The sequence below is a fragment of the Thermobia domestica genome, chromosome 12 (genome assembly GCF_964235325.1).
Source record: "Thermobia domestica chromosome 12, izTheDome1.hap1.1, whole genome shotgun sequence".
Lineage (NCBI taxonomy): Eukaryota > Metazoa > Arthropoda > Insecta > Zygentoma > Lepismatidae > Thermobia > Thermobia domestica.
The window spans coordinates 12,506,046-12,530,993 of NC_137465.1; the positions used below are offsets into that span (position 1 = coordinate 12,506,046).

Sequence of the window (24,948 nt, forward strand, 5' to 3'; positions counted from 1 at the left end):
ATATTTTCTCGCGCTTGCGCGGAACTCTGAGGGTTGCTAGTTTTAAATATAACTTTATTGTCAATTTCTTTTAAAAATCCAAAATTTTGCACCCTGTGTCGAGCACAGAATAGCACTTACCTAAAAACGGGAATGATTGTAATACAAATATTCACCATTACTTACATTAAGAGCCTGCCTTACTAAATATAATACAAAATTTACCATTTTTCTTTTGCTTGTTTATTCATAAGTGAAAGGAGATCATGAAATCCAACATACCACAATGATAAATAATGTTATTCTACAACAGAAAATATGAACCTGAAGAATTTTCAATGTTGCCATCCATAGAAATTACAGTATTGCCAGAATAACAATCCCCCAAAAATCTAAGTTAAGGCAGCAACTAGAGCTACGAACTCAACTGCATTTGATTACGCATCATGTTGTCTTGGAATCCTCTGAACTACTTTTTAAATATTAGATGTATTTAGTTTGTAATAAACAAAATAGTTTTAACATACAATTATTAAAATTAAAGAATAATGTTATTTAAAAGTAGTTCACAGGATACCAAAACAACATGATACATAATCAAATGTAGTTGAGTTCGTTCCTCTAGTCGCTGCCTTAACTTAGATTTGAGGGAAAATGTTATTCTGGCAACACTGTAATTTCTATGGATGGCAACACTGAAAATTCTTCAGGTTCATATTTTCTGTTGTAGAATAACATTATTTATCATTGTGGTATGTTGGATTTCATTATCTCCTTTCACTTATGAATAAACAAGCAAAAGAAAAATGGGAAATTTTGTATTATTTTAGCATATTAGGCTCTTAAGGAGAACAATCCCCCCCTCATCCTTCAAAAAGTCATTCCCTTTTTTTTTTTCTTTCTTTCTTTGCTCAGCACGTACTGTACTAGTAGCACTACATTTCTTATTTATTTCTGAAGGTCATTTTTTTCCACTTGTATTGGAAACCTGAGAATCAAACGACACAGTGTTTATCATTTGATTCTTAAGGGTGCTCGTATGAGAGGGGAGAGTAAAATCGTGTGTGTCAGCCTCCAGGTAGCTTCATCATCTTCCTCTTGATTTGAAATTTTGTTTCATGCTTTTGTGCCTATCCATCACTCATCCACGATTGTTCTTTTGTGACGTGGAAATGAATACACTTTCATCTCGCTCGCATCAGCAACAGATGGCCGAAAGAATTGTGATATGAAAACGAGATGACAGCCCAGCATAATAAGCCCCCCAAAGAGAACACAAAATTAAAGAAGGGGAAAGAAACAAAAGAAAATGTAGTACAGGAATACGAGAGAAATCGTCTGTACAAATCACAATTAAAAGTATGATTGATTCACACATTGAATTTTATTCTAATACACTGTTATTAGCGTGGTGTTGATCAATATCTACGAGGATGGTGAACATTATCGTACCAAATAGCAGACGATGGCCAATGGTGTACCAAAATGTTTACCATCCTCTTTAGGTTTTGATCAACACCTATATCATCTCTTTATGACTTACCGTTCCCGAGATATTGGCCCAAAAGTATACAGAGCCATATCTCGGGAACCGTAAGTCATAGAGAGATGATATTTCAATTTTTCAATTTTGAGCCTTCCACTTTGAGCATTTGTCTTCGTAAAGCAACATATCGTAGAACGTTTTAACAAAACTTTTAAACAAAACATGTAGGAAAAAATTAGTACTTAAGGAATGGATATATTACAAGAACTATTTAATAAGTATAATGATAAAGTACATAGAGCAATTCGTATAAAGCCTGTAGAAATTAATAAGAAAAAATAAATTCTTTTAAAGTTCATTCTGGCAATGCTCTTAGAGCATTCTGAGCTGGTTTTATTTTTCAAAAGTTTTATGAAAAATCATAATTGAAAAAAATATTCTGAAATTTTGTTCAAACTTGAGAATGCTAACCCCTGTGTATTAGACAATCCTGCTTTACTCAAGAGTGAAGAAAGTTGCATACAGAAACAGCTAATACTGATCTTTAAAATTTAACAAGATGTTTGTTTAAGTTTAAAAAGAAACTATTATAAGTAAATATATAAAAGCAACAATGGAATATTGTATTGTCTCTCGATTTCTGTCGCAGTGCAAAGTTTCATCATTCCAAGGAGTCCGGAAATGAGTTAGGTTAAGATTGTAAGACTTGAGAATACTATTGAACCACTGTAGAAAAGCACGTAAAAGTACTTAAATTTTGATTTATAACACTTTTTGACGTGATAATGACAAGTGAAAAAATCTTTTGCAACATAACTTGAAAAATCTTTCTGTAGTCCCAATTCAATGCTAATCACAAATCCTTTCTCTTGTTAGTAATTATTATGTCAGTAATAAGTTCAAATTCATTAACTTTTTTTTTTTTTAATAGTACACCTGTGTTTGGTGTACGTAGTTCGGGTCAGAAGATATGGGGCCCGGAACTAGAAAAAATATATGGCCCCTGCTGATTTCGCCTAATACATTTCTGTGAAAGTACAATAGGAACGTGTTTCATATTTTTCGAACCATGTTTCATATTTTTGGTATATTTTATCTTATGACGATGACTGTATCTTGTATGATTCCTTTTAGACAGCCAACTGAAATTTTGATCAGAGTGAAGGCTTCCGTCCACCTGGGGGCTTGGGGTTACAGCCCCCTAAAGACCCTCCCTTAATCCGGCTCTGCGTATAGGTCTACATTACACAAATGAAGAATTACATAGGCTTATCATTGAAGGACCGATTTTCAGTTTTCCAGTGAGAGACTTCCTACTGTTACGGTTACAGGTAGGTTTCAGAATGTGAGACAACAATTACAGGCTGTAGCGTCTTGGAAAAGGGTCGTGAAAGCAGTGTGTCATCTCGCAAAGTATACCCGTTTTAAAAGAGTTTTGTCGCATCACAAAAATTCTGCCCCGCATCGTCTTGTGATCAATCAAGTGATGGCTACATTTAGTGTACTATCTCGAAATTAATTTGCATTTACAAATAAATAAATAAATAAATAAAATTAGAGCCATTACAAACAACAATTCTAAGCATTTTAGACAACTTTCCCTATATTTGGGAAATAGCTGCATTTTCTGTGAATGGTTTCGCTTGTGACATTCGGGTCCAAGTCCAGGGACCAGCCATCCACAGCGAGATTTTTCCAGGTTTCCCCCCTCATTATCCACAAGTGAATACCGATATGTTTCTACGCCTTTAGTGGACTTTCTTCCAATATTCCCTGCAGTAGTTCCTTCGTGACCGAACGGCTAGAGTGCGAGCTTTCTTGCACGAAGTCCTAGCTTCAATTCCCAGTAGGAGCATTTATCTTGAATAAGCTCGGATCTCCGTTCAAACAGTCAATCTCGTCTTATATAGACCCAGTGCTGACAACGAACCTTAAATTTTCATCAATCACCCCAAAACTCACTGGCTTGTTTTATTCTTAGTATTTCCAGTGAAAAAAAAATCTTCAACTGCATTTTAAACTACATGAAGAGTTAACGTTTTCAATAGTTCTCAGGTTTACATCTCGCCGCCGGCTATTCGGACTTTTTTTTTTAAGTTCTCTACTTACGAAGGTAAATGCAGGAATAGTACCTAAGCCTAATCACTGCGAAATTAAAATACCACTAAGTGTACAGTAGTTATGTGATATCTTCAAATAGATAAAAGATAATCGAAAAGTGGAACAAGAGCTCGCTAAACAGTATTATTTTACATGAGACACCGTTATCACGACTTACTTATTTGCTTTCGATTTCCAGCTATTTAGAAAATCGGCATTTATTTTCGCGTTTCTAAATGGCTGCAAACGGAAAGCTACTAGGTGACTTGTGATAACGGTATTTCATGCAAAACAATATTATCTAGGACGCTCTTGTTCCATATTTCGATTATCTTTTATCTATTTGAAGATGTCACATAATTACTGTAAAATTAGCGTATTTTAATTTCGCCGTGAAGAGGCATCTTAAAATAAGATGAAACGTTAACGTTTTCAATAGTTCTCAGTTTCACATTTCGCCGTCGGCTATTGTGACTTAGTTTTTTTTTTTTCAAAATACCCTCTACTTACGAAGGCAAATGCAGAAATGGTACCTTAAATGCACTCTTTGGCCGATTTCCTTTTCATCCCAGATTGCTAATGTCCCCATAATAAAATTATCTGAAACAAACTGCACCTGATTCCGTCCTAATAAACATTATTAATTAATTTGGAATGACTCACTTAATTTTAACATATAAGAGTGACTTTTTTCTTTGATGACTAGTCACAAATTAAGTACTTGAAGAGAATATGGTTTGTTAAGAAGAATAAGTTGACAAAGCACTTACCTCGTATGACCAGGTACAAGGAATGCGAGCAAACTTCTGTACACAGCGTCCGAGTTCAACATCCTCGTGTGTAGTGTACAAGTTCTTGAGGCAGTATTTCACGTGAGGTGCCACTCGCGCTAGTGTTTCTCGACTCATAATAACACCAGGTCCACCCATACAAAAGTTCTCATCATACTCCAAACTAAGCAATCCAAACTCTTCCTGGTTTCCACGACCAGCTTGACCTATGAACTGTGGCTTTCGGCTGTCCACAGACCTCAACAATGCCTCCAAACGATCAGTTCTCACATACACATCGTCATCCGCTCTCATAAACCACTCAAACCGATCACCATATTGTTCATACATGTATTTGAGCATCATAAATGATTTTTTCTGGGGAGGGTAACTGTCATCTACGCCACTGAGACGTACTAATGGGATATTCGCGGAGGTTTCGGACGTTGAAGACGAAAAAAAGGCAATTCTTCCGGGTAATTCTTTGCCCCATGTTTCATACACTGCCACCGCCCGTGAGTCCAAGTACTTCTGTGCTGTCATAACACCTACAAATATTAAAGTCTTTTTACTATTATGAATTGTCTCCTCGTGATTTTTAATACCGATTATCTCTAAAGGATCCGCAGAGTCTGGCGACGCCAATGGTAACACGCTTTCTGGACAACCATGCATTACCACTACACTACCACTGTCACTCGTCACAGCACTACCACTTTGCTCCCCGCTGTGCAGAACTAGAGATCTGAGTTGAGTCGTCAAAAAATACCCCAACAGAGCACCGAACAGGAGACCCAGAGCTGACTGAATATTCCGACGGTACCTCGGCGACGACTCAAACATTGCCCGTCGAGCCGCAGACGGCATGGTTACTCTATATCGACGTCCCGACGCCGCGTCGAAGCTTACCAGCTCCGTCGCATGGTGACACAGTTGTTGATGTAGGTCGGTGACCGCTGGCGTGGTTGTTTCGGCATAAGTCGCCCGAGATGTTGCCGTGCCGTTTGGCACACCCCGTACTCGAGAATGCAGCTCCCACATGTTCCAGCAACGCCGGCTGCCGTTTCCTGACTGAGCCCCCATACCTGCTCTATCCGATCTTCAACAACCACCCCAAGATGAGGAGTCCTTGGTCCGCAGTCCCCCGCCATTCGCTCGGCAACCCCCACCCCTAAGCACATTGTAGCAGGTATCCTCCACCAACACCAACCTCAAATCATGGCCGGCAGATTTTCCCTTCAAGATCATGGACGCTCGGCTTCTTTGGAGGGAAGAAAGAAAATTAGGGAAGCCCGTGTTTTGGTTCACATTTAGTGCCGCTGTTTCGATTCATTGGTCGGAGGGGAATCTGGTGTGAGAAGATAATCCACAGTGACGTCGGAAAATTACACACATCTCAATGCCACGGCCTCCAAACAAATGTTTCTCCTGAAAAAAAGAAAAACAATCATCTAATACTCAAAAACCTAACACAAACAAAAAGAATATTAACATTAAAAAAAAAGGAAAAAAGAGACTATATAAGAAAAAAAAAACAGAAACCACCAGATGTAGTTTGCACAACTCTTTACTTTTTTTCAGGGATTTCCTTCACATTTCGCTGAATTACATGTTCTTTGTCTATTAGCAGATGAAAAGACCACACTGTAGGCTAAATGGTTTTGTTCTCGTCTTTCATGCGAGAATCCAAGCTCGATTCTGTAGTCCGGAACAGGGACGGATCTAGAATGTAAAAACTGGGGGGCATCCAGAACCCAGGCTGTGATAAGTATATCTTGAGTTTACTATAAATTTCAAAAAATATATAAATAATAAAATACATAAATAAGTAAAAAATATATAAATAATTATTTTTGTTACTCAAAAAACTGGGAGGTCTAGGTCCCCTGGCCCCAGGCTAGATCCGCCATTGGTTCGGAACAAACGTTAAGCTATCAATTCACATCTCGGTGCATAGATGAGGCGCTACAAAATCTAAAATACTACTACTACTACTACTACTACTACTAATAATAATAATAATAATAATAATAATAATAATAATAATAATATACGCATAATAAAATGGACACGGTGGCTCAGTGGTAGAGCGTTTACCTCTGGTGCATGGGGTCCCTGATTCAATTTCGGCCCAAGTAAGTTTGTGGTGCATAACATCGTGTCCGAGCCTTTTCTCGGAGTACTCCCGTCTCCTTCTACTTTCTCATTCCACCAAGTCTTCCATCATCATTCCCTGGCATTAATCAGCCTGAAGGGATAACCGTGGGATGTTAAACTGACAGAATAAAGCATGAGAAAGTGGGCTTAAAAAAAAACACAGATTTGATAGACCAGCGTGTGCTTCAAAATATTGGCCTACTTCGTTCTATATAGCAAAATATAATTTTGTCTTTCTTATTCAAAAATAAATTGATATTTTCAATTTAACGTCCAATGATTATGCGCTTTAAGGGTCTTCACTACGGCAAAATTAAACTACCGCTAATTTTTAGAATTTTTTCTGTAATATCTTCAAAACAAATAAAAAATATTCGAAAAGCAGAAACATAGTGAACTATACAATACAATTTTACATGTGATACCTTTACCACAATTCACCTATCTGCTTTTGGTATGCCACAATTTAGAGAATCCGAAAAAAAAAGAAAAGAAAGAAAAGAAAAAGCTAAATTATCTACAATTGCAAATCAAAAGCAGACAGATGACTTGTGAGAACGGTATCACATGCAAAATCGTATTGTCTAATTCGCTACTACTACTGCTTTTCGAATATATTTATTTGTTTTGAAGATATTACAGAAAAACTCTAAAATTAGTGGTAGTTTAATTTCACTGTAGTGAAGACCCTTAAGGGAGATGATGATTAAAGCAAGTGAATGATGATTGGTGGAATGAAAAGGAGGGAGGAAACGGAAGAATCTCGAAAAAATCACGGATTCGTCGTTATTCACTGCAAATTCACAGACCCTGGGATTGAGCTAGGAATAGGGTTGCCAACCGTCAAGTATTTTACCGGACAGTTCGTTTTTTGACCACCTTGTCCGGTACAAACTCAAAACCGGATGTTAAATGTTCGGTAATTTTTCCTCTTGCTGGTCCTATTCTCTGTTCTATTCAGATTATTTTGGAGTAACGAAAGGAATCGTTTGTCGATGAACATGGTTAAAGCAGAGCTTATAATTCGCTTTGATATCTACCTATTAGTCTGGGGGAGAATATATATATATCTTATATACAGTATAAGGTAATTTTTCCTCTTACTAGTCCTATTCTCTGTTCTATTCAGATTATTTTGGAGTAACGAAAGGAATCGTTTGTCGATGAACATGGTTAAAGCAGAGCTTATAATTCGCTTTGATATCTACCTATTAGTCTGGGGGAGAATATATATATATATCTTATATACAGTATAAGGTAATTTTTCCTCTTACTAGTCCTATTCTCTGTTCTATTCAGATTATTTTGGAGTAACGAAAGGAATCGTTTGTCGATGAACATGGTTAAAGCAGAGCTTATAATTCGCTTTGAAATCTACCTATTAGTCTGGGGGAGAATATATATATATCTTATATACAGTATAAGGTAATTTTTCCTCTTACTAGTCCTATTCTCTGTTCTATTCAGATTATTTTGGAGTAACGAAAGGAATCGTTTGTCGATGAACATGGTTAAAGCAGAGCTTATAATTCGCTTTGATATCTACCTATTAGTCTGGGGGAGAATATATATATATCTTATATACAGTATAAGGTAATTTTTCCTCTTACTAGTCCTATTCTCTGTTCTATTCAGATTATTTTGGAGTGACGAAAGGAATTGTTTGTCGATGAACATGGTTAAAGCAGAGCTTATAATTCGCTTTGATATCTACCTATTAGTCTGGGGGAGAATATATATATATATATATTATATACAGTATAAGGTAATTTTTCCTCTTACTAGTCCTATTCTCTGTTCTATTCAGATTATTTTGGAGTGACGAAAGGAATTGTTTGTCGATGAACATGGTTAAAGCAGAGCTTATAATTCGCTTTGATATCTACCTATTAGTCTGGGGGAGAATATATATATATATCTTATATACAGTATAAGGTAATTTTTCCTCTTACTAGTCCTATTCTCTGTTCTATTCAGATTATTTTGGAGTAACGAAAGGAATCGTTTGTCGATGAACATGGTTAAAGCAGAGCTTATAATTCGCTTTGATATCTACCGATTAGTCTGGGGGAGAATATATATATATCTTATATACAGTATAAGGTAATTTTTCCTCTTACTAGTCCTATTCTCTGTTCTATTCAGATTATTTTGGAGTAACGAAAGGAATCGTTTGTCGATGAACATGGTTAAAGCAGAGCTTATAATTCGCTTTGATATCTACCGATTAGTCTGGGGGAGAATATATATATATCTTATATACAGTATAAGGTAATTTTTCCTCTTACTAGTCCTATTCTCTGTTCTATTCAGATTATTTTGGAGTAACGAAACGAATCGTTTGTCGATGAACATGGTTAAAGCAGAGCTTATAATTCGCTTTGATATCTACCTATTAGTCTGGGGGAGAATATATATATATCTTATATACAGTATAAGGTAATTTTTCCTCTTACTAGTCCTATTCTCTGTTCTATTCAGATTATTTTGGAGTAACGAAAGGAATCGTTTGTCGATGAACATGGTTAAAGCAGAGCTTATAATTCGCTTTGAAATCTACCTATTAGTCTGGGGGAGAATATATATATATCTTATATACAGTATAAGGTAATTTTTCCTCTTACTAGTCCTATTCTCTGTTCTATTCAGATTATTTTGGAGTAACGAAAGGAATCGTTTGTCGATGAACATGGTTAAAGCAGAGCTTATAATTCGCTTTGATATCTACCTATTAGTCTGGGGGAGAATATATATATATCTTATATACAGCATAAGGTAATTTTTCCTCTTACTAGTCCTATTCTCTGTTCTATTCAGATTATTTTGGAGTAACGAAAGGAATCGTTTGTCGATGAACATGGTTAAAGCAGAGCTTATAATTCGCTTTGAAATCTACCTATTAGTCTGGGGGAGAATATATATATATCTTATATACAGTATAAGGTAATTTTTCCTCTTACTAGTCCTATTCTCTGTTCTATTCAGATTATTTTGGAGTAACGAAAGGAATCGTTTGTCGATGAACATGGTTAAAGCAGAGCTTATAATTCGCTTTGATATCTACCTATTAGTCTGGGGGAGAATATATATATATCTTATATACAGTATAAGGTAATTTTTCCTCTTACTAGTCCTATTCTCTGTTCTATTCAGATTATTTTGGAGTAACGAAAGGAATCGTTTGTCGATGAACATGGTTAAAGCAGAGCTTATAATTCGCTTTGAAATCTACCTATTAGTCTGGGGGAGAATATATATATATCTTATATACAGTATAAGGTAATTTTTCCTCTTACTAGTCCTATTCTCTGTTCTATTCAGATTATTTTGGAGTAACGAAAGGAATCGTTTGTCGATGAACATGGTTAAAGCAGAGCTTATAATTCGCTTTGAAATCTACCTATTAGTCTGGGGGAGAATATATATATATCTTATATACAGTATAAGGTAATTTTTCCTCTTACTAGTCCTATTCTCTGTTCTATTCAGATTATTTTGGAGTAACGAAAGGAATCGTTTGTCGATGAACATGGTTAAAGCAGAGCTTATAATTCGCTTTGATATCTACCTATTAGTCTGGGGGAGAATATATATATATCTTATATACAGTATAAGGTAATTTTTCCTCTTACTAGTCCTATTCTCTGTTCTATTCAGATTATTTTGGAGTAACGAAAGGAATCGTTTGTCGATGAACATGGTTAAAGCAGAGCTTATAATTCGATTTGAAATCTACCTATTAGTCTGGGGGAGAATATATATATATCTTATATACAGTATAAGGTAATTTTTCCTCTTACTAGTCCTATTCTCTGTTCTATTCAGATTATTTTGGAGTAACGAAAGGAATCGTTTGTCGATGAACATGGTTAAAGCAGAGCTTATAATTCGCTTTGATATCTACCTATTAGTCTGGGGGAGAATATATATATATCTTATATACAGTATAAGGTAATTTTTCCTCTTACTAGTCCTATTCTCTGTTCTATTCAGATTATTTTGGAGTAACGAAAGGAATCGTTTGTCGATGAACATGGTTAAAGCAGAGCTTATAATTTGCTTTGATATCTACCTATTAGTCTGGGGGAGAATATATATATATATCTTATATACAGTATAAGGTAATTTTTCCTCTTACTAGTCCTATTCTCTGTTCTATTCAGATTATTTTGGAGTAACGAAAGGAATCGTTTGTCGATGAACATGGTTAAAGCAGAGCTTATAATTCGCTTTGATATCTACCTATTAGTCTGAGGGAGAATATATATATATCTTATATACAGTATAAGGTAATTTTTCCTCTTACTAGTCCTATTCTCTGTTCTATTCAGATTATTTTGGAGTAACGAAAGGAATCGTTTGTCGATGAACATGGTTAAAGCAGAGCTTATAATTCGCTTTGAAATCTACCTATTAGTCTGGGGGAGAATATATATATATCTTATATACAGTATAAGGTAATTTTTCCTCTTACTAGTCCTATTCTCTGTTCTATTCAGATTATTTTGGAGTAACGAAAGGAATCGTTTGTCGATGAACATGGTTAAAGCAGAGCTTATAATTCGCTTTGAAATCTACCTATTAGTCTGGGGGAGAATATATATATATCTTATATACAGTATAAGGTAATTTTTCCTCTTACTAGTCCTATTCTCTGTTCTATTCAGATTATTTTGGAGTAACGAAAGGAATCGTTTGTCGATGAACATGGTTAAAGCAGAGCTTATAATTCGCTTTGATATCTACCTATTAGTCTGGGGGAGAATATATATATATCTTATATACAGTATAAGGTAATTTTTCCTCTTACTAGTCCTATTCTCTGTTCTATTCAGATTATTTTGGAGTAACGAAAGGAATCGTTTGTCGATGAACATGGTTAAAGCAGAGCTTATAATTCGCTTTGATATCTACCTATTAGTCTGGGGGAGAATATATATATATCTTATATACAGTATAAGGTAATTTTTCCTCTTACTAGTCCTATTCTCTGTTCTATTCAGATTATTTTGAAGTGACGAAAGAAATCGTTTGTCAATGAACATGGTTAAAGCAGAGCTTATAATTCGCTTTGATTTCGAACTGTCGTGCGCGAATTTTGCTGAAGAGTTGAAGGCAGGAAAATATACTAAACTTATCAAAACTGCTAAAGGTGAACAAAAGTACATTTTCAAGAATGCAGTTAGCACTACTTCATCCTCAACTACATCTTCCAATTAAATAATACATCCAGATCGAGTAAAAGTAAGTGGGCATTATGAGACAATGCAGCACCATCGAAGCTGGTAAGACTTATTTTTCAAGTATAGTTTGTGCATGCCATAATTAATTTGCTCTTCTGTTTCAAATACGATGTACTATTGATGGTAGGCTACAAAGATTAGATGTGTCGACTCAACCAAAACTGGAAAGAGTAAGTTTATTCCTTATAGATTCCGGCTTTTTTTTAACCCTTGTCCGGGCAAGCTATTTTTGTAAAATGTAGACGGCAACTGGGGCCTTACCAACTCTATTAGCCTTACCAACTAGATATGTTCATGACTTTAACTTCGACTAAAGATAGAAGAATTCAGAATTTTATGTCATCGAAATATTTATGGTTATTGAGAAATTCGAAAAAAAAATTATGAAGTTAGTGGGCCTGAAAGGCCCCGCTTGCCCGGATAAGGGTTGAGGTAAATTATAGACTTTCAGTCAAGCGGCTACAGCATCATCCCTATTTATCGTAGGATCATGATTCATACCTCGTTTCTTTTCACAACAGAGCAACCTTACAAATGGTACCATTCACATCTCCCCATCATATCCTTGAGGTGGGAAATTTTGAAAGAAATCGGGATTTTTCTCTGAAAAAAATATATATTTTTATTTTGAGCGCCTCTGGACGCCCTGTGTTAACGCAGAGATCTGAAAACCAACTGAAAAATAATAAGTGTAGTACTAAATGTGTGTACAAAATTTCAAGCTTCTATCTTGAATAGTAAGGGCGGGAAAAATATTTATCAATAATCCCCACAATACCCCAGATTACCGCAAAAGACCCTGATCTCAGGTAAAAAATTTCCTGAGACATTCCTATTTATCCTAGGATCATGGTTGGCCCATCATTCCCTTCAGAACACAACTACCTTTCAAACGGTATTACTCGCATGTCTCCATCATGTATCTCAGGCGGGAAAATCGCGAAGAAAGGGATTTTTGATTGAAATATCCCTTTTTAAACTTTCTGCCCCTCTGGATTCCCTTGTGCTAACGCAGGGATCTGAAAATATCTGATAATATTACTCGATGGAGTAAATGTTTGTTTACAGTTTTAATCTTCTACGTGCACAAGTAAGCCTCCAATAAAACAATAAAAATAGATCTAACCAAAATTTCTTTTCAGGATTTCAGGTAAAAATTCCTGAGACTTCCCTATGTACCCTAGGATCATTGTTTGCCCGTCATTCTCTTCAGAATAGAACTTCCTTTCAAACGATACCATTTACATGTCATCATTCTGTATCTAAGACGGAAAAAATCTCGAAAAAGGGATTTTTTGGTTAAAATATCCCTTTTTAAGATTTTTGTCCCTTTGGACCCAACCTGTGTTAACGTAGAGACCTGAAAAAATTGATAAAAACTACTCGTGGACTGAATATTTGTGCAAAATATCAATCTTCTAGGTGCAAAAGTAAGCTCGCCAAAAAGATAATATACTCACAATACCCTAGATTTCCGTATAAAACAGGATCTTGGTTAAAAATTTCCTGAGACATCCTTAATTACCTTAGGATCATGGTTCGCCCATCATTCTCTTCAGAATAGAACTGCCTTTCAAACGGCACCATTCAATGTCTCCATTATGTATCTGCAGCGGGAAAATCACGAAAAAGGGATTTTTTGGTAAAAAAAAATATCCTTTTTTACTTTTTCCTCCTCTGCCCCTTCCCCACCCACCCCCCGGTGCTAACGCAGAGACCTGAAAAATCTTATAAATACTACTCGGTGGACTGAATGTTTGTGCAAAATATCAATCTTCTAGGTGCAAAAGTAAACCCGCCAAAAGATAATAAAAACAGGCCTAACAAATTTTTGTTTAAAGTTAATGGTATCATGACCTCCTATGTCTCGACGCAGAAAGACGTGAAACCATACGTAACGTGTTCTACAATGCCTCTAAACTTGAAAAAAAAAAAAAAAAAAAAAAAACGAACTAAAAAGCTTTATTGGTTCTTTTTTAATCGAATAATTAAGAGACTATTTTAGTACTTAAAAATAGGTACTAGAACTCCAAAGGGTTAATAAATGCCTCAAAAGTAAGTATGGAACTCCGAATCGCTCAATTTTATGTGAAGTAACCACTTTCAGATTGTTCACATTTTTGACGAGCGATGATGTGACAATCTTAAAGTAAGAGTATACGTGCACCAAGAGGGTGTCCGCTATTTCCATTTTCAAAAGTTGGCAACGCTTATTAGGAGCTCTATGCAGTAGAGGTGAGCGTTCTACCATTCAGCCACTACACTCTAGTATTTTTTTTTGTTTTTTTTTTTGTTGTTTTTTTTTGTTTTTTTAATAAATTAGGTTTCTTACGTTAAACTATGCAGTGATCCAGTTAAAAGAATCTAAGCGAAATAATTTAATTCATTATTCAATGAAATGAAAAACTTAGACTAAAATAATATATACACTAACTACGGAGGGCACGGTCACTCAGCGATATCGAGCCCACCTCTTGTGCGAGAGGTTTGTGGTACGAGCCCAGCTTATATGAGTGTATAGTTGCGAAGTGGTCTTCTCGGGGTTTTTCAATCTTCTAATGCATTCTCATTCCACCAGTTCATCCATTATTGACATTGATCATTTGTCTTCCGTAATCTAAATGACATAATCGCGGTGCGTTAACTGAAAATTTCCATTTATTTTAATAATGCTAAGTAATATGCACCAACATGCGTTTTTTTTAACGCATTTTTAATTGTCTGGAATACGACAATGCATTTATGGTCGTCTAATAAAAGTGAAATAAAACATTTAATTTAGCTTTCCATAATTATGCTCTGTAGCCTGTAGGCTAGAGAAGACGGTTAATGAAAATGAATGGTTTTATGTAGTAGCCGAGACGAAACAGAATTTTCGTAACATCATATGAGACGAGGCAGAGGTCTTCCAACAGAAACAAATATATTTTTTCAAGACGAAATGCGCCTTCACTACATCGTTTCGAGACGAGACAATTCCAAATCTAATCTCGTCGAAAACAGCAGGTTTAAGAATGAATTGGTAGAATAAAAATGAAGGATACACGGAAAGAAGGGGCTAATCGACGTTTTACATTTTTGTCAGGGGAAGCAATTTAAATTGTTGATGGGCACCATCTTTCCTCGTATAGCTGTTTTTCATGTGTAAATTTCTCTGCAACGAGTCACTTCTTTTTTTCACAATATTCGTAGTGCATTTAGCACCAACAGGTAGTGTCCACATCGGCTTTTTCGCAAAAATTGCAATGAGCTCCCCCTTTGTGTGTGTGTGTGTGTGTGTGTGTGTGTGTAACCTTCGAATGTGTGAGGAAAGGGACAACACCTTTCTTGTACATTGGAACAATAATTGAGTCCTTCTACTCTTGTATCAATTCCTCCTTGTTCCAGATAAGAAAAATGAGTTTGTATATCTTCTTGCACAATTTTTCTCTCCAGCTAAAATTAACTCAACCGGAGATTTGTGTTTCTCCGATTTTGGCTACATGTTAACCAAATCGTCAAAGAAATTTTTCCATCTATTCAAGATGCTATCTATGTCAAAAAGAATTGTTTCGTCGCCTTTCTTTACTATATTAGCGCGAGGCCGATAGCTTCTTAAATTCGCTCACGCCTTATACATGTTCTGAATGTTTTTATTTTTACTGTTATCTTCAGGTTCACTAATTTTAGCTTTCAAAAAATTGCGTTTCCTGCCTGTCAATGTAATTTTGTGTATATCTTTCGGATTTTGTAGTCAACGCAGTTTAGTCTGTTTTCGCTTTTCTGCTAATTTAGCACATCCATAATCGAACCATAGTTTGTTTGTATGTATTTCCACGTGTCCCAATTTTTCTTCTGCTGAAATTTTAATGTTATCCTTAATTTCAACCCAAGTATCATAAACATTAGTGAATTCCGAATCAACATTTCAATCTGTTATTCCCCTCTCGCTTGGTCCTCCTCTAATTTCTTTAAATTAGACCTCTTTGTTTTCAGATGTTGAATACTCTCCTTATTCAATGATAATCTATCTCTTATCACTCATATGAGATAGTGATCAGTATCACAGTCAGCTCATCTGAACGCTGAATATCAATTATGCTAAATCGTCTTCTTCTACCTACTAAAACGTGATCAATTTGATTATGTATTTTTTTCACTCTACTGAGGCCTAAGTACTGTATATTTATGAATGTCGCAATGAGGGAATTTTCTACTCTTCACTATAAGGATTTTGGATGTTGCAAAGTTTACGAGTCTAACGCCATTATGATTACTTTCCTTACGGAGACCTTCGTTCCCTACCTAGGTTTAATCGGTTTGAAAATATCTCTCGTCCTACCTTCGCATTGAAATCTCCTAATAGAATCTTCATATGATATCGTGGGAGTTGGTCCAATACCCATTCTAAATCTTCGAAAAAACTGTCTTTTATATCTTCACCTTTATCTTCTGTTGCAGCATGTATATTTAGAACAATAATATTGCATCAGGGACCTCGGAGAATAATAAAGGAAAGTTTATCGTTAACAAATTGAACCTGTTTAATTACTGATATTACTCATTTGAGAACGAAAATCCCTGTTCCTAGTTGGTGATTTTTACTTCCTTCCCCATAAAAGAACGTAAAATTTCCGGACCCACCTAACTTCCTGATATCCTACTAGGTCCATCCTGTATTTCTCTAACTCACTCGTTACGGATTTTAACACGACTGCTCTATAAAGACTTCTAATATTCCATGTTCCAAATCTCATGTCCATTTTACTTTGCTGAGGTCGTGCCAAGTTATCAGTCCTAGTCCGAGGCTTCTGTGAATGTTTCTGAACAAGTGCCCTTTTTACAGAATAAGGTAAGCCTCACGTGAAATCCCCAAGTTGGAGGATCACTCTTTGTCTTCTGTCGGCGATTGCTTATTCAGTATGTTTGCAGCTAACCTCTATATCTAGAGCCCTTCTCCTCGACTCCTGACCTGAGGATGCGCCATGGCGTGGTGCAACGTGGAAATAAAAAATAGAAATAGAAAAAGAAAAAGAAAGAAAGAAAAGAAAAAAGCAAAGAAAAAGAAATAAATTAAATGCCTCTACCGAAAATCAAACCTGGAACCACGCGTCTCAACGAACATGCCTTAGCTGTTGGACTCCAAAGGGAGCAACTTCAATTAAGAATTAAAGCCCTTTCCGCTGGTCTAGTTGCTAGCTGTTTTTAGTTTTTAACGTCCCACGGCTAAGGGAGACGGGAACCTACTGATTATAGTGGTATCCGAACGAATTTTTCGTTCACCTGTACCCCCACCAGGAATGAAACCCGGGACCACGCACACCAAAGGCAAGCGTGCTAGCCACTAGGCCATGCGAGAGTCCAACTCAAGTGGCTAGCATGTAGCCCTTTGGTCCAAGGAATCTCTGGATCGATTCCGTGTAGAAAAAAACATTAATGTTACTGATCTTGGAGTCACTCTGCAGTCAAACCTTTCATTTGATAGTCATGTAGTTGGTGAGGTCTTTAGGAACCTTGGATGAGATTAGGAAGTGATTTTTCTAACACTAATGTCCTCAAAACATTATACACTGCCTATGTACGGTCTAAGCTGGAATATGAAGCGATAATATGAGGTTCCAATAGTAAGAAATATATAAACAAAATCGAAAACATTCAAAATAAATTTGTGCGCTTTTTGACATATAAAGAAACAGAGATATATCCAAAATTTGAGAACTACGGTCTTCGAAACAAACATTCATTACAATCTCTTGAAAGCAGAAGAAGTCATTTTATATTATCTTTCTTACATAAAATAATTCATGGTGCAATAGATTCAGAATATTTGTTATCAAAAATCAAAATTCACGTCCCACATAGAGCAACGAGACCCCATAATGGCTCTCAGCGCAAAGGACTAATGCATTGGATGTATCGCCTGTCAGTAAAAAGTGTATATTGTATAATAAGATGTCACAAGGACAGCCAGATATAGATTTTTTTAGTTATAAACAAAATTTTCATTCTATATAAATTTCTGTATCCTGTATATTGTGCTATTTGTATTTTAACGTACATTTTGTTTTCATATGATTATTTTATTATATGTGTATTTTAAAGTGTTACCATATTATGAAGGAAAACTGTAATTAGGCATTTGCCTGTTGTTTTTCCTAAATAAATAAACGCATCATGATGGTTCAGATTTCACTGAATGCAGAGGCTAGGCGTTCGGATGCTAAACTCCAGCAAGCACCAATTTCAAATTACAGAATTACATACTACAAAGAATTAACCATTATGCGATTAGTAAGAAGTACCCAGACTTTGATAAATTTCTAATTCCTCTTTCTATACTAACCTCAGGACACTGAAACCAAAGGGATTGTTCTTAAACACACGCGCCGATGGGTTCCAAGAAAAGTGATCTCAAACGTGGGACATAAATAAATACGAACATTTCAATTTTGAAGTCACGTTTGTCGTGATCTCATGGACGGATATACTTTTAAGAGGTTTCACTGGATTCACCATCCTCAAATTAGTGTAAAAAGTGCAATTAGAGGTGTATTCAAGGGTGAACAATTTTACTATTGGTGTAAGTGGTATTTTAAAGACCCCAAGTTTGAGGTCATTTTTCTCTTGTCTCTATGGGTGTAGTGTTTTTCTTTTTCTTTTTTTTTTTTTAACATAGTTCCATTAAATTTACCATTCTTAATCTTTTCAGGACCAACAGCTCAAGGGCTGACCCAGCAGCTTAAGCCTCCGTAGCTCCGTTCCTAATTAACCTAGTGAGATGATTTAGGTGTCTATTTCTTCAAGAAGGGTGGAACTTCCCAACGGTATTCATTTCGCACACATCGGAGGTCCAGCAGGGGAAAGGTAGGGGGTTGAATGTTTTAACTCCCACTCCTCCTCAGCATTTTGGGGAGGAACTCTGTCCCCAAAGGAGCTACAAGCATAAAAAATAGTACCAATAAATATAAATGAACATACCAACTATTGATACCCTGTGTATGGCCATTGGGCTTGCGAGGGGTGAATGGGAGGGGTATTGAATTTATCCTTTTTATCAGTGTATATTTTTTACAAAGGAAAAACATATCACTTGGAAATTGTGGGACGCTGTTATTTGCCAAATGCCGAAAAAAAAATAACGTCACATGTACGTCAGACATTCGAAATAATCATATAAAAAACGAAAGGCATGGGAGAAAAAAAATTTGGAAGATCGTACCTACGAGAATTATCCTGTATATATAAATTGTCGTCTACCCTGACGTTGGCAGCCTTAGCGACGCCCCTAATTGTCACAGAGATATGAACAAATGTCCCTGTGACAAGTAGAAGGGGTACTAACGTAAAAGTCTACGATTTTCTTTCAATCCCTGCCGGCCCTGAAAAGGTTAAATTACTACAATAAGAAAAAGCGTAATTACAAACGAATCCAAGCTTGGGAGCATTTGTCATGAGCATAAGAGGTATTTCAACGATTCTAACTTAGAGGCAATTTTTTCTCGTGACCTCTTACACATAAACAATCAACTGAATTCTGCATCCTCTTAGGGGCACGGTGGCTCAGTGGTAGAGCGCTTACCTCTGGTATGTGGGGTCCCTGGTTCGACCCCCGGCCATGTTAAGTTGTTGTGAACGACATTCTGGTCATGGGTTTTCTCGTTGTACTCTCATTTTCTCCCACTTTTCCATTCCATAAATTCTTTTATCATCATTCACTTGTGTTAATCACTGTCCCCCTTAGCTTAACAAGCATAAATGTGGGACGTTAAACTCGCAGATTTCAAAGATTTTTCTGCGTTCTCTAATTAGTATAAAAGGCACAACTGAAATATATGCAAGTTTCGGCACTTTTTACTAGTAGCATCAGACCCGTATCCACGGGGGGGCAAGGGGGGCCGGCCCCCCAAAAACTTTGGCTGGTCCCGTTAAAATTTCACGGTAGGCTTGCAAATGAACTATAATATGGTGATAAAGTATAATATGATTGGGTCGGCCCCCCCTAACTTCTACCGCCCCCCCCCTATTTTTTGGGGCTGGCTACGGGCCTGAGTAGCATGATCGCTACATTTTTACTGTACATTTTCGAATGACAAACCAAAGACAAAACACAAATATGAAACACCGTACACTTACTGCATTGTGTATTTTTGTCATTAGCCTGGCATCCTTTGTTTCTCTACTTAGCTACAGGATAATCAACGTAAGAAGAAAAATAAAGTTTCGTAAATGAATCTAACCATTGTGCGAGCGACGTCTTTATGTTAAGTTGCTTCGTAATTCTTGCATCGCGTCAACAACGATTTCTTTGAATGAAAGAGAACTCCCGATGCGTTGGCCTCTATCTACGCTAAGCATTATTAGATCTCTTGGTTTTGTAGGACAAGGTACTCTGTGGCCTTACACATCACGTGATCCGTCTCTTCCTTTTAAAGAGAACGTTTTCCTTTAGAAGCACTTTAACTGGATTAAATCAATGATACCCTCTTAACCTCTTGGAACACAGCTCAAATGTCTCATTGTTATTCTTGAGTCTTTATGTCGGACAAAGAGGATAATTAGACTTAAGACACTATTATTAGACTTCTAGCTTTCTGAGATCTTTAAAAGACTGGGGGCGATAGATCAGAGATCATGGGTGACAATTTTCATCAAACCACGCCACCTGTTGGCTTCCTCGCAATTCATATACCCCTCAAAATAGATCTCAATATAAACAATTGAAACTGGATCTTCTTAAGAGGTTTTTATTGTGTTAATTATAGATTGAGCAGTCTTATCACTTTAAATGGAGAGCGCGTATTTACCCCCATTTGTGGAAGTGATGGCCAAAAAGAATTGTTTTTCGGTTTTCAGAAAAACTGAAACCGAAACAACTAAAAAGTTTTTTTTTTTAAATTTCAAAACCGCTTGGGTTTCGCTTCTAAAACCGGTTGTTTTCTATTAAATCGGTTTCGGCCTTAAAGCCGATTGTTTTCCATCAAATCGGTTTCGGACTTAAAATCGGTTGCTTTCTCTCAAAACTGTTGTTTGCTATCAAACTGGTTCTTTTCTATGAAACCAGTTCAGGCCTTAAAGTAGATTGTTTTCTATCAAACAAGTTTCGTTTTTAAAACCGGTTGTTTTCTATCAAACCGGTTTCGTTTTAAAACCGGTTGTATCTATCAAACCAGTTTCGATTTTTAAGACCGGTTCGGTCTTCTATCAAACCGGTTCGGTTGCTTCTTTGTAACCTTGATTGGAAATCAAAAACAAGAACAGATACTGGGCTCGATGAAAATTAAAATTATTTCAGTAAGCACCCAAAACTTGTATGGACAAAACGGAAAACGGTTTCCGTGGAATGCCGAACCTGTTTTGGAGAAAAACCGAAGCCTTTCTACAAACTGGTTTCCGATTTTTTTTTCTTTACATAAAATCAATGCTCGGGAAGTATGTCTAGGAACGTAATCTTTTGGATTTTTGCTTGACGTAGTTCTTCCATCTAGTACGATTTTTTTCTTTTTCCTCTTTTATACAAGCAGAAGAATCGCCTCATTAAAGGAGGTTAAAGTAATGATTTGAAAATTAAGTCTTGAACTTAACGATCCCCACTTCCATGAACATCCAAGCTAAGTGTAAAGGATCAATTGTCACCAATAGATGTATTTTGTAGGGAGAGACATTAAAAAAAAAAAATCAAATTCAAAATTTGTATCAATGGAATTTTTGAAGAAAGAAAAAAAAAAAAAAGATTATTACAAGTAATCTGTTAAAGCAGTTTGCGCAGGTGCCGAACACAATCAGTCGCATGTTTAAACGACTAGTGGTCTTGCTGTGTTTTAAGGTTAGTACTGATGATAACGTCACACGAAGTTGCTTATTTATCTTCCAGTTTCGCATTGTTTGCATTCAAATAGATGCAGAGATGTATGCAGGGGTGGGTCCGGGACCCCCGAAATTTTGACTTTTGTGTAAATTTAGCCTAATTTTAGGGGCAATTTTAGAAATTTTAATATAAAATACCCTCATATTGAGTTTGGACCCCTCCTGGAATAAATTCCTGCGTACGCTAGTGAATGGATGTTACCATGTTGGGGATAAATCCCAGATTGTAATTTTTTTCGTGGAGAGCAGTGGCGTATTTAGGGGGTGTTTATCGGGCTCAGGCCCCCCGAAATAAATTTGTTATATACAAAATTTCATTAAAATTTGTCGGCACCCAAACAGAAAAATATAAGTGCTTATTCACGTGTTATGCATAGCCCCCCCGAAACAAAATCCTAAATATGCCACTGGTGGAGAGTGACTATATAATGAATCATTATTCCATAAGATCGTGTACTTTTTCCTTAACACCTTGTTTCAAGAAGCACTGGGATTTTCTTAGCTACTATCTTTATCGCCCATTGTTAGAATGATTCGCAATGAAAAGCAAACAGAACAAACGAATCGGACGTATGAAAGAAAATAGGATCAACTGAAGAACAGGAAGAAAATAGAATCAACCTTGGTTATCAACAGGTGCAGCTGCAGTATCCACAGAAAAAGATTAAATTAGTAAAATTAGTAAATGTGTTTTGTACAGGTATAAATTTATGCACTGAACTAGATCTTTCGTTAGATCTTGGAGCCGGCCCTGAATATAGTCCCTTCCACTAGCGTCGTTAGCTTTTTAAATTCTGGGGGACCAGATGAATCAAAATGAAAATCCTCTTTCCAACAAAAGTTTCAAGTCTTAAAATTTGGGGTCCCCCGACCACCCCCTGCTAACGACGCCTGTGTCCCTTCATAGATATTTTCATTCCACTATCCGTAACGAAAGTTTATGAAAGAAAATCAAAACACAAAAGAGACCCGTAATCAGGCACACGGAAAGAATGTGCGCTGATGAGGCCTGGGACATTCTAAGAATATTCAAGTCCCGTATTTATATTAAAATCTTCATTGTTGTCTTGTTTAGGCGATTCTGACAAAGAAACAGACAAACCTAAATAAAACAAAAGGAAATACAGAAAGGGACCCCGCTGATCTGTTAGGTCAAGAAGGGACAAAATATTCTACCTAACACAGACGCACATCCAGAAATTTTTGTTGGGAGGGTTTCAAAGTTTGGGGGGTCCAATAATATAGTACACTAAAAGTATCAAACGGGTGATATTCTATAGCAGGAAAAAAAAAAGATTAATAATTTTTAAGTACTGCTACCTACATTCTTACGAAAAATAATAAAAACAGGATTGTTTTTATCACAAAGAAATAGTACAGATTATGAGTAAGATCAAATTTTTAGTCTACATTAGACATTTCTCTGCTTAACAAGTAGCTATAATTTTATTAAGAGAGTCTACACATGTAACTCGAGTTAAAACTTTTTTGGGGAGAGGGGTCCGGATTGCTGTCCCCCCCATCGTGGGTGCGCCCTGACCTAGCGTTGATGTCTATAAAGATTAGAATACCTCCTGATTAGGAAACAAGTGTCTTTCAAGCAAGATGATGTAAGTATACTAATCTACAGTATGTGACTACTATGTGCTTTAACTTCAGATGCATAAACTAATTTACTTTGCACTTGACACCGCCCCAGCCTTAAAACAGCTAAAACAAACATTATTTGAAAGATGAATGACAGCAAAATCTGATATCAAAATAATGTAATTAATTACGATACTTCATCTTTTGTACTCCAGGACATACTACAAACCATTATGATGACAACAGCAACTGTATGACAATATATATAGAAATTATACTTCAGTTTCTAACCCCTATTGTCTAAACTCAAGTACAAAATTAACTTATAAAAAAATCAAAACCCAATTCAAGCCCAATCTTTTTCAATGACATATGATTTTAAGAGTGTTTTTTACTAGCTGAGTTGCAGCCGCGTCCACTCCCCTCTATGAGTGAGTTTCCTCTATAAGGAAAAAGTAAAGAAATACGCGGTAAAAGAAACTTTTAAAAAGTGACGTATTTTTTTTCTTACAAAGAAAAAATCTGTTTGGCAAACATATAAAGTACTTACGTTATCACAATGCGCACACACTTTTTTTCTGCCAATGAAAAAAACACAAACTTTGTTCGTTTCACATTTTGTTTCTTATCTCCCAAACTTGATCACAAGGGAAGACCGTCGCGCTGAATTCACGATCACCGTCTACAACACTCCCTTCGGTTGATTAACTTTCGAGCGAAGTTCATCTTACACTCGCTAGTTTGTCCTGAACTTTAGTTTCTGCATTCTCTCAATAGATGTCAGGAGCGTTCAGAACTGCACCGTTAGCTACAGGTTCGTAAAGGAACAGCAGCTCACAGGAGCCATTTCGGAACCTATGATATTTATTATTTACGTATGTGTTCCATTTTATAGGGAATGTTTCGGAAAGAAGTACATATTTTATATATGTATATCAGTAGTAGAACGTATCTATGTTTACAGTATAGTCATTAGAAATTATAATACGTCAACATCAAATTCAACATCTAATTGAATAATCCCAATAGAGAACATTTGTGTCGTGCCTAATTATGTTATGAGTGACAATGTCCTATCATCATTCATATAATGATTTTTTAGTTTAAAACAAGAAAGATTAAAAGTTAAAAATAAAAATATATTAGTAGAATGGAAAACAAAGAAATTCATTTTTATTTAAGCGTCTCTTGATAATTTCTAAATTGCATTCAGGGCCCAGGCCGGTAGTCAAGAGCGCCGATACTGGGTGTGCCGGGGAGCCCCCCCAGCTCATGTGGGACCCCCTTGTGTGTTTATGAATATACAATATTTGGCATAATTTGAATGCAATTTGTCTGAACATCCTCATATATATACCTTCTGCGTCTGAGTGCCACCCCCCCCCCCAAATTTACAGAGAAATCGGCGCCCTTGCCGGTAGTCAGTCCAAAAATGTACGGGGGCCTGGTAGAAGTTACGGGGGGACCGATACAACCATATTATAGTTCATCACCATATTATAGTTCATTTACAACCCTATCTTGAAAATTTTATGGGGCCAGTAAAAATTGTGTAAACATGCGTAACACATGTATTTGCACGGGGCCGCAAAATCTATCATAACTATATTATTTAAAATAAATATTTCTTCTTGGAAACAGACGTCATGATGATGGTAGTTTTTACTAAGCTGACTTTCTATTTTAGTAATACTACATTCATAAATCATATTTAAGTAGCATAGTTTAAATAAAGGTTAATAAAGGTCACATGGAAAGTGCTAAACAAATGGTCAAATAAATC

The 24,948-nt window shown here is 36.2% G+C and overlaps 1 protein-coding gene across 1 annotated transcript in view; it reads right to left on the reverse strand.

The window, feature by feature from the left end:
- Chsy (Chondroitin sulfate synthase) overlaps positions 1-23,897 on the reverse strand; it is a 186,493-nt gene extending 162,596 nt beyond the window's left edge. The window contains exons 1-2 of the mRNA XM_081733472.1: positions 23,716-23,897; positions 4,336-5,763 (exon numbers count right to left, since the gene is read on the reverse strand). Of these exons, the coding sequence (XP_081589598.1) occupies positions 4,336-5,418 (1,083 nt within the window). The 5' untranslated portion in view covers positions 5,419-5,763; positions 23,716-23,897. The remainder of the gene's footprint in view (positions 1-4,335; positions 5,764-23,715) is intronic.
- Between the last annotated feature and the right edge of the window lie 1,051 nt (positions 23,898-24,948).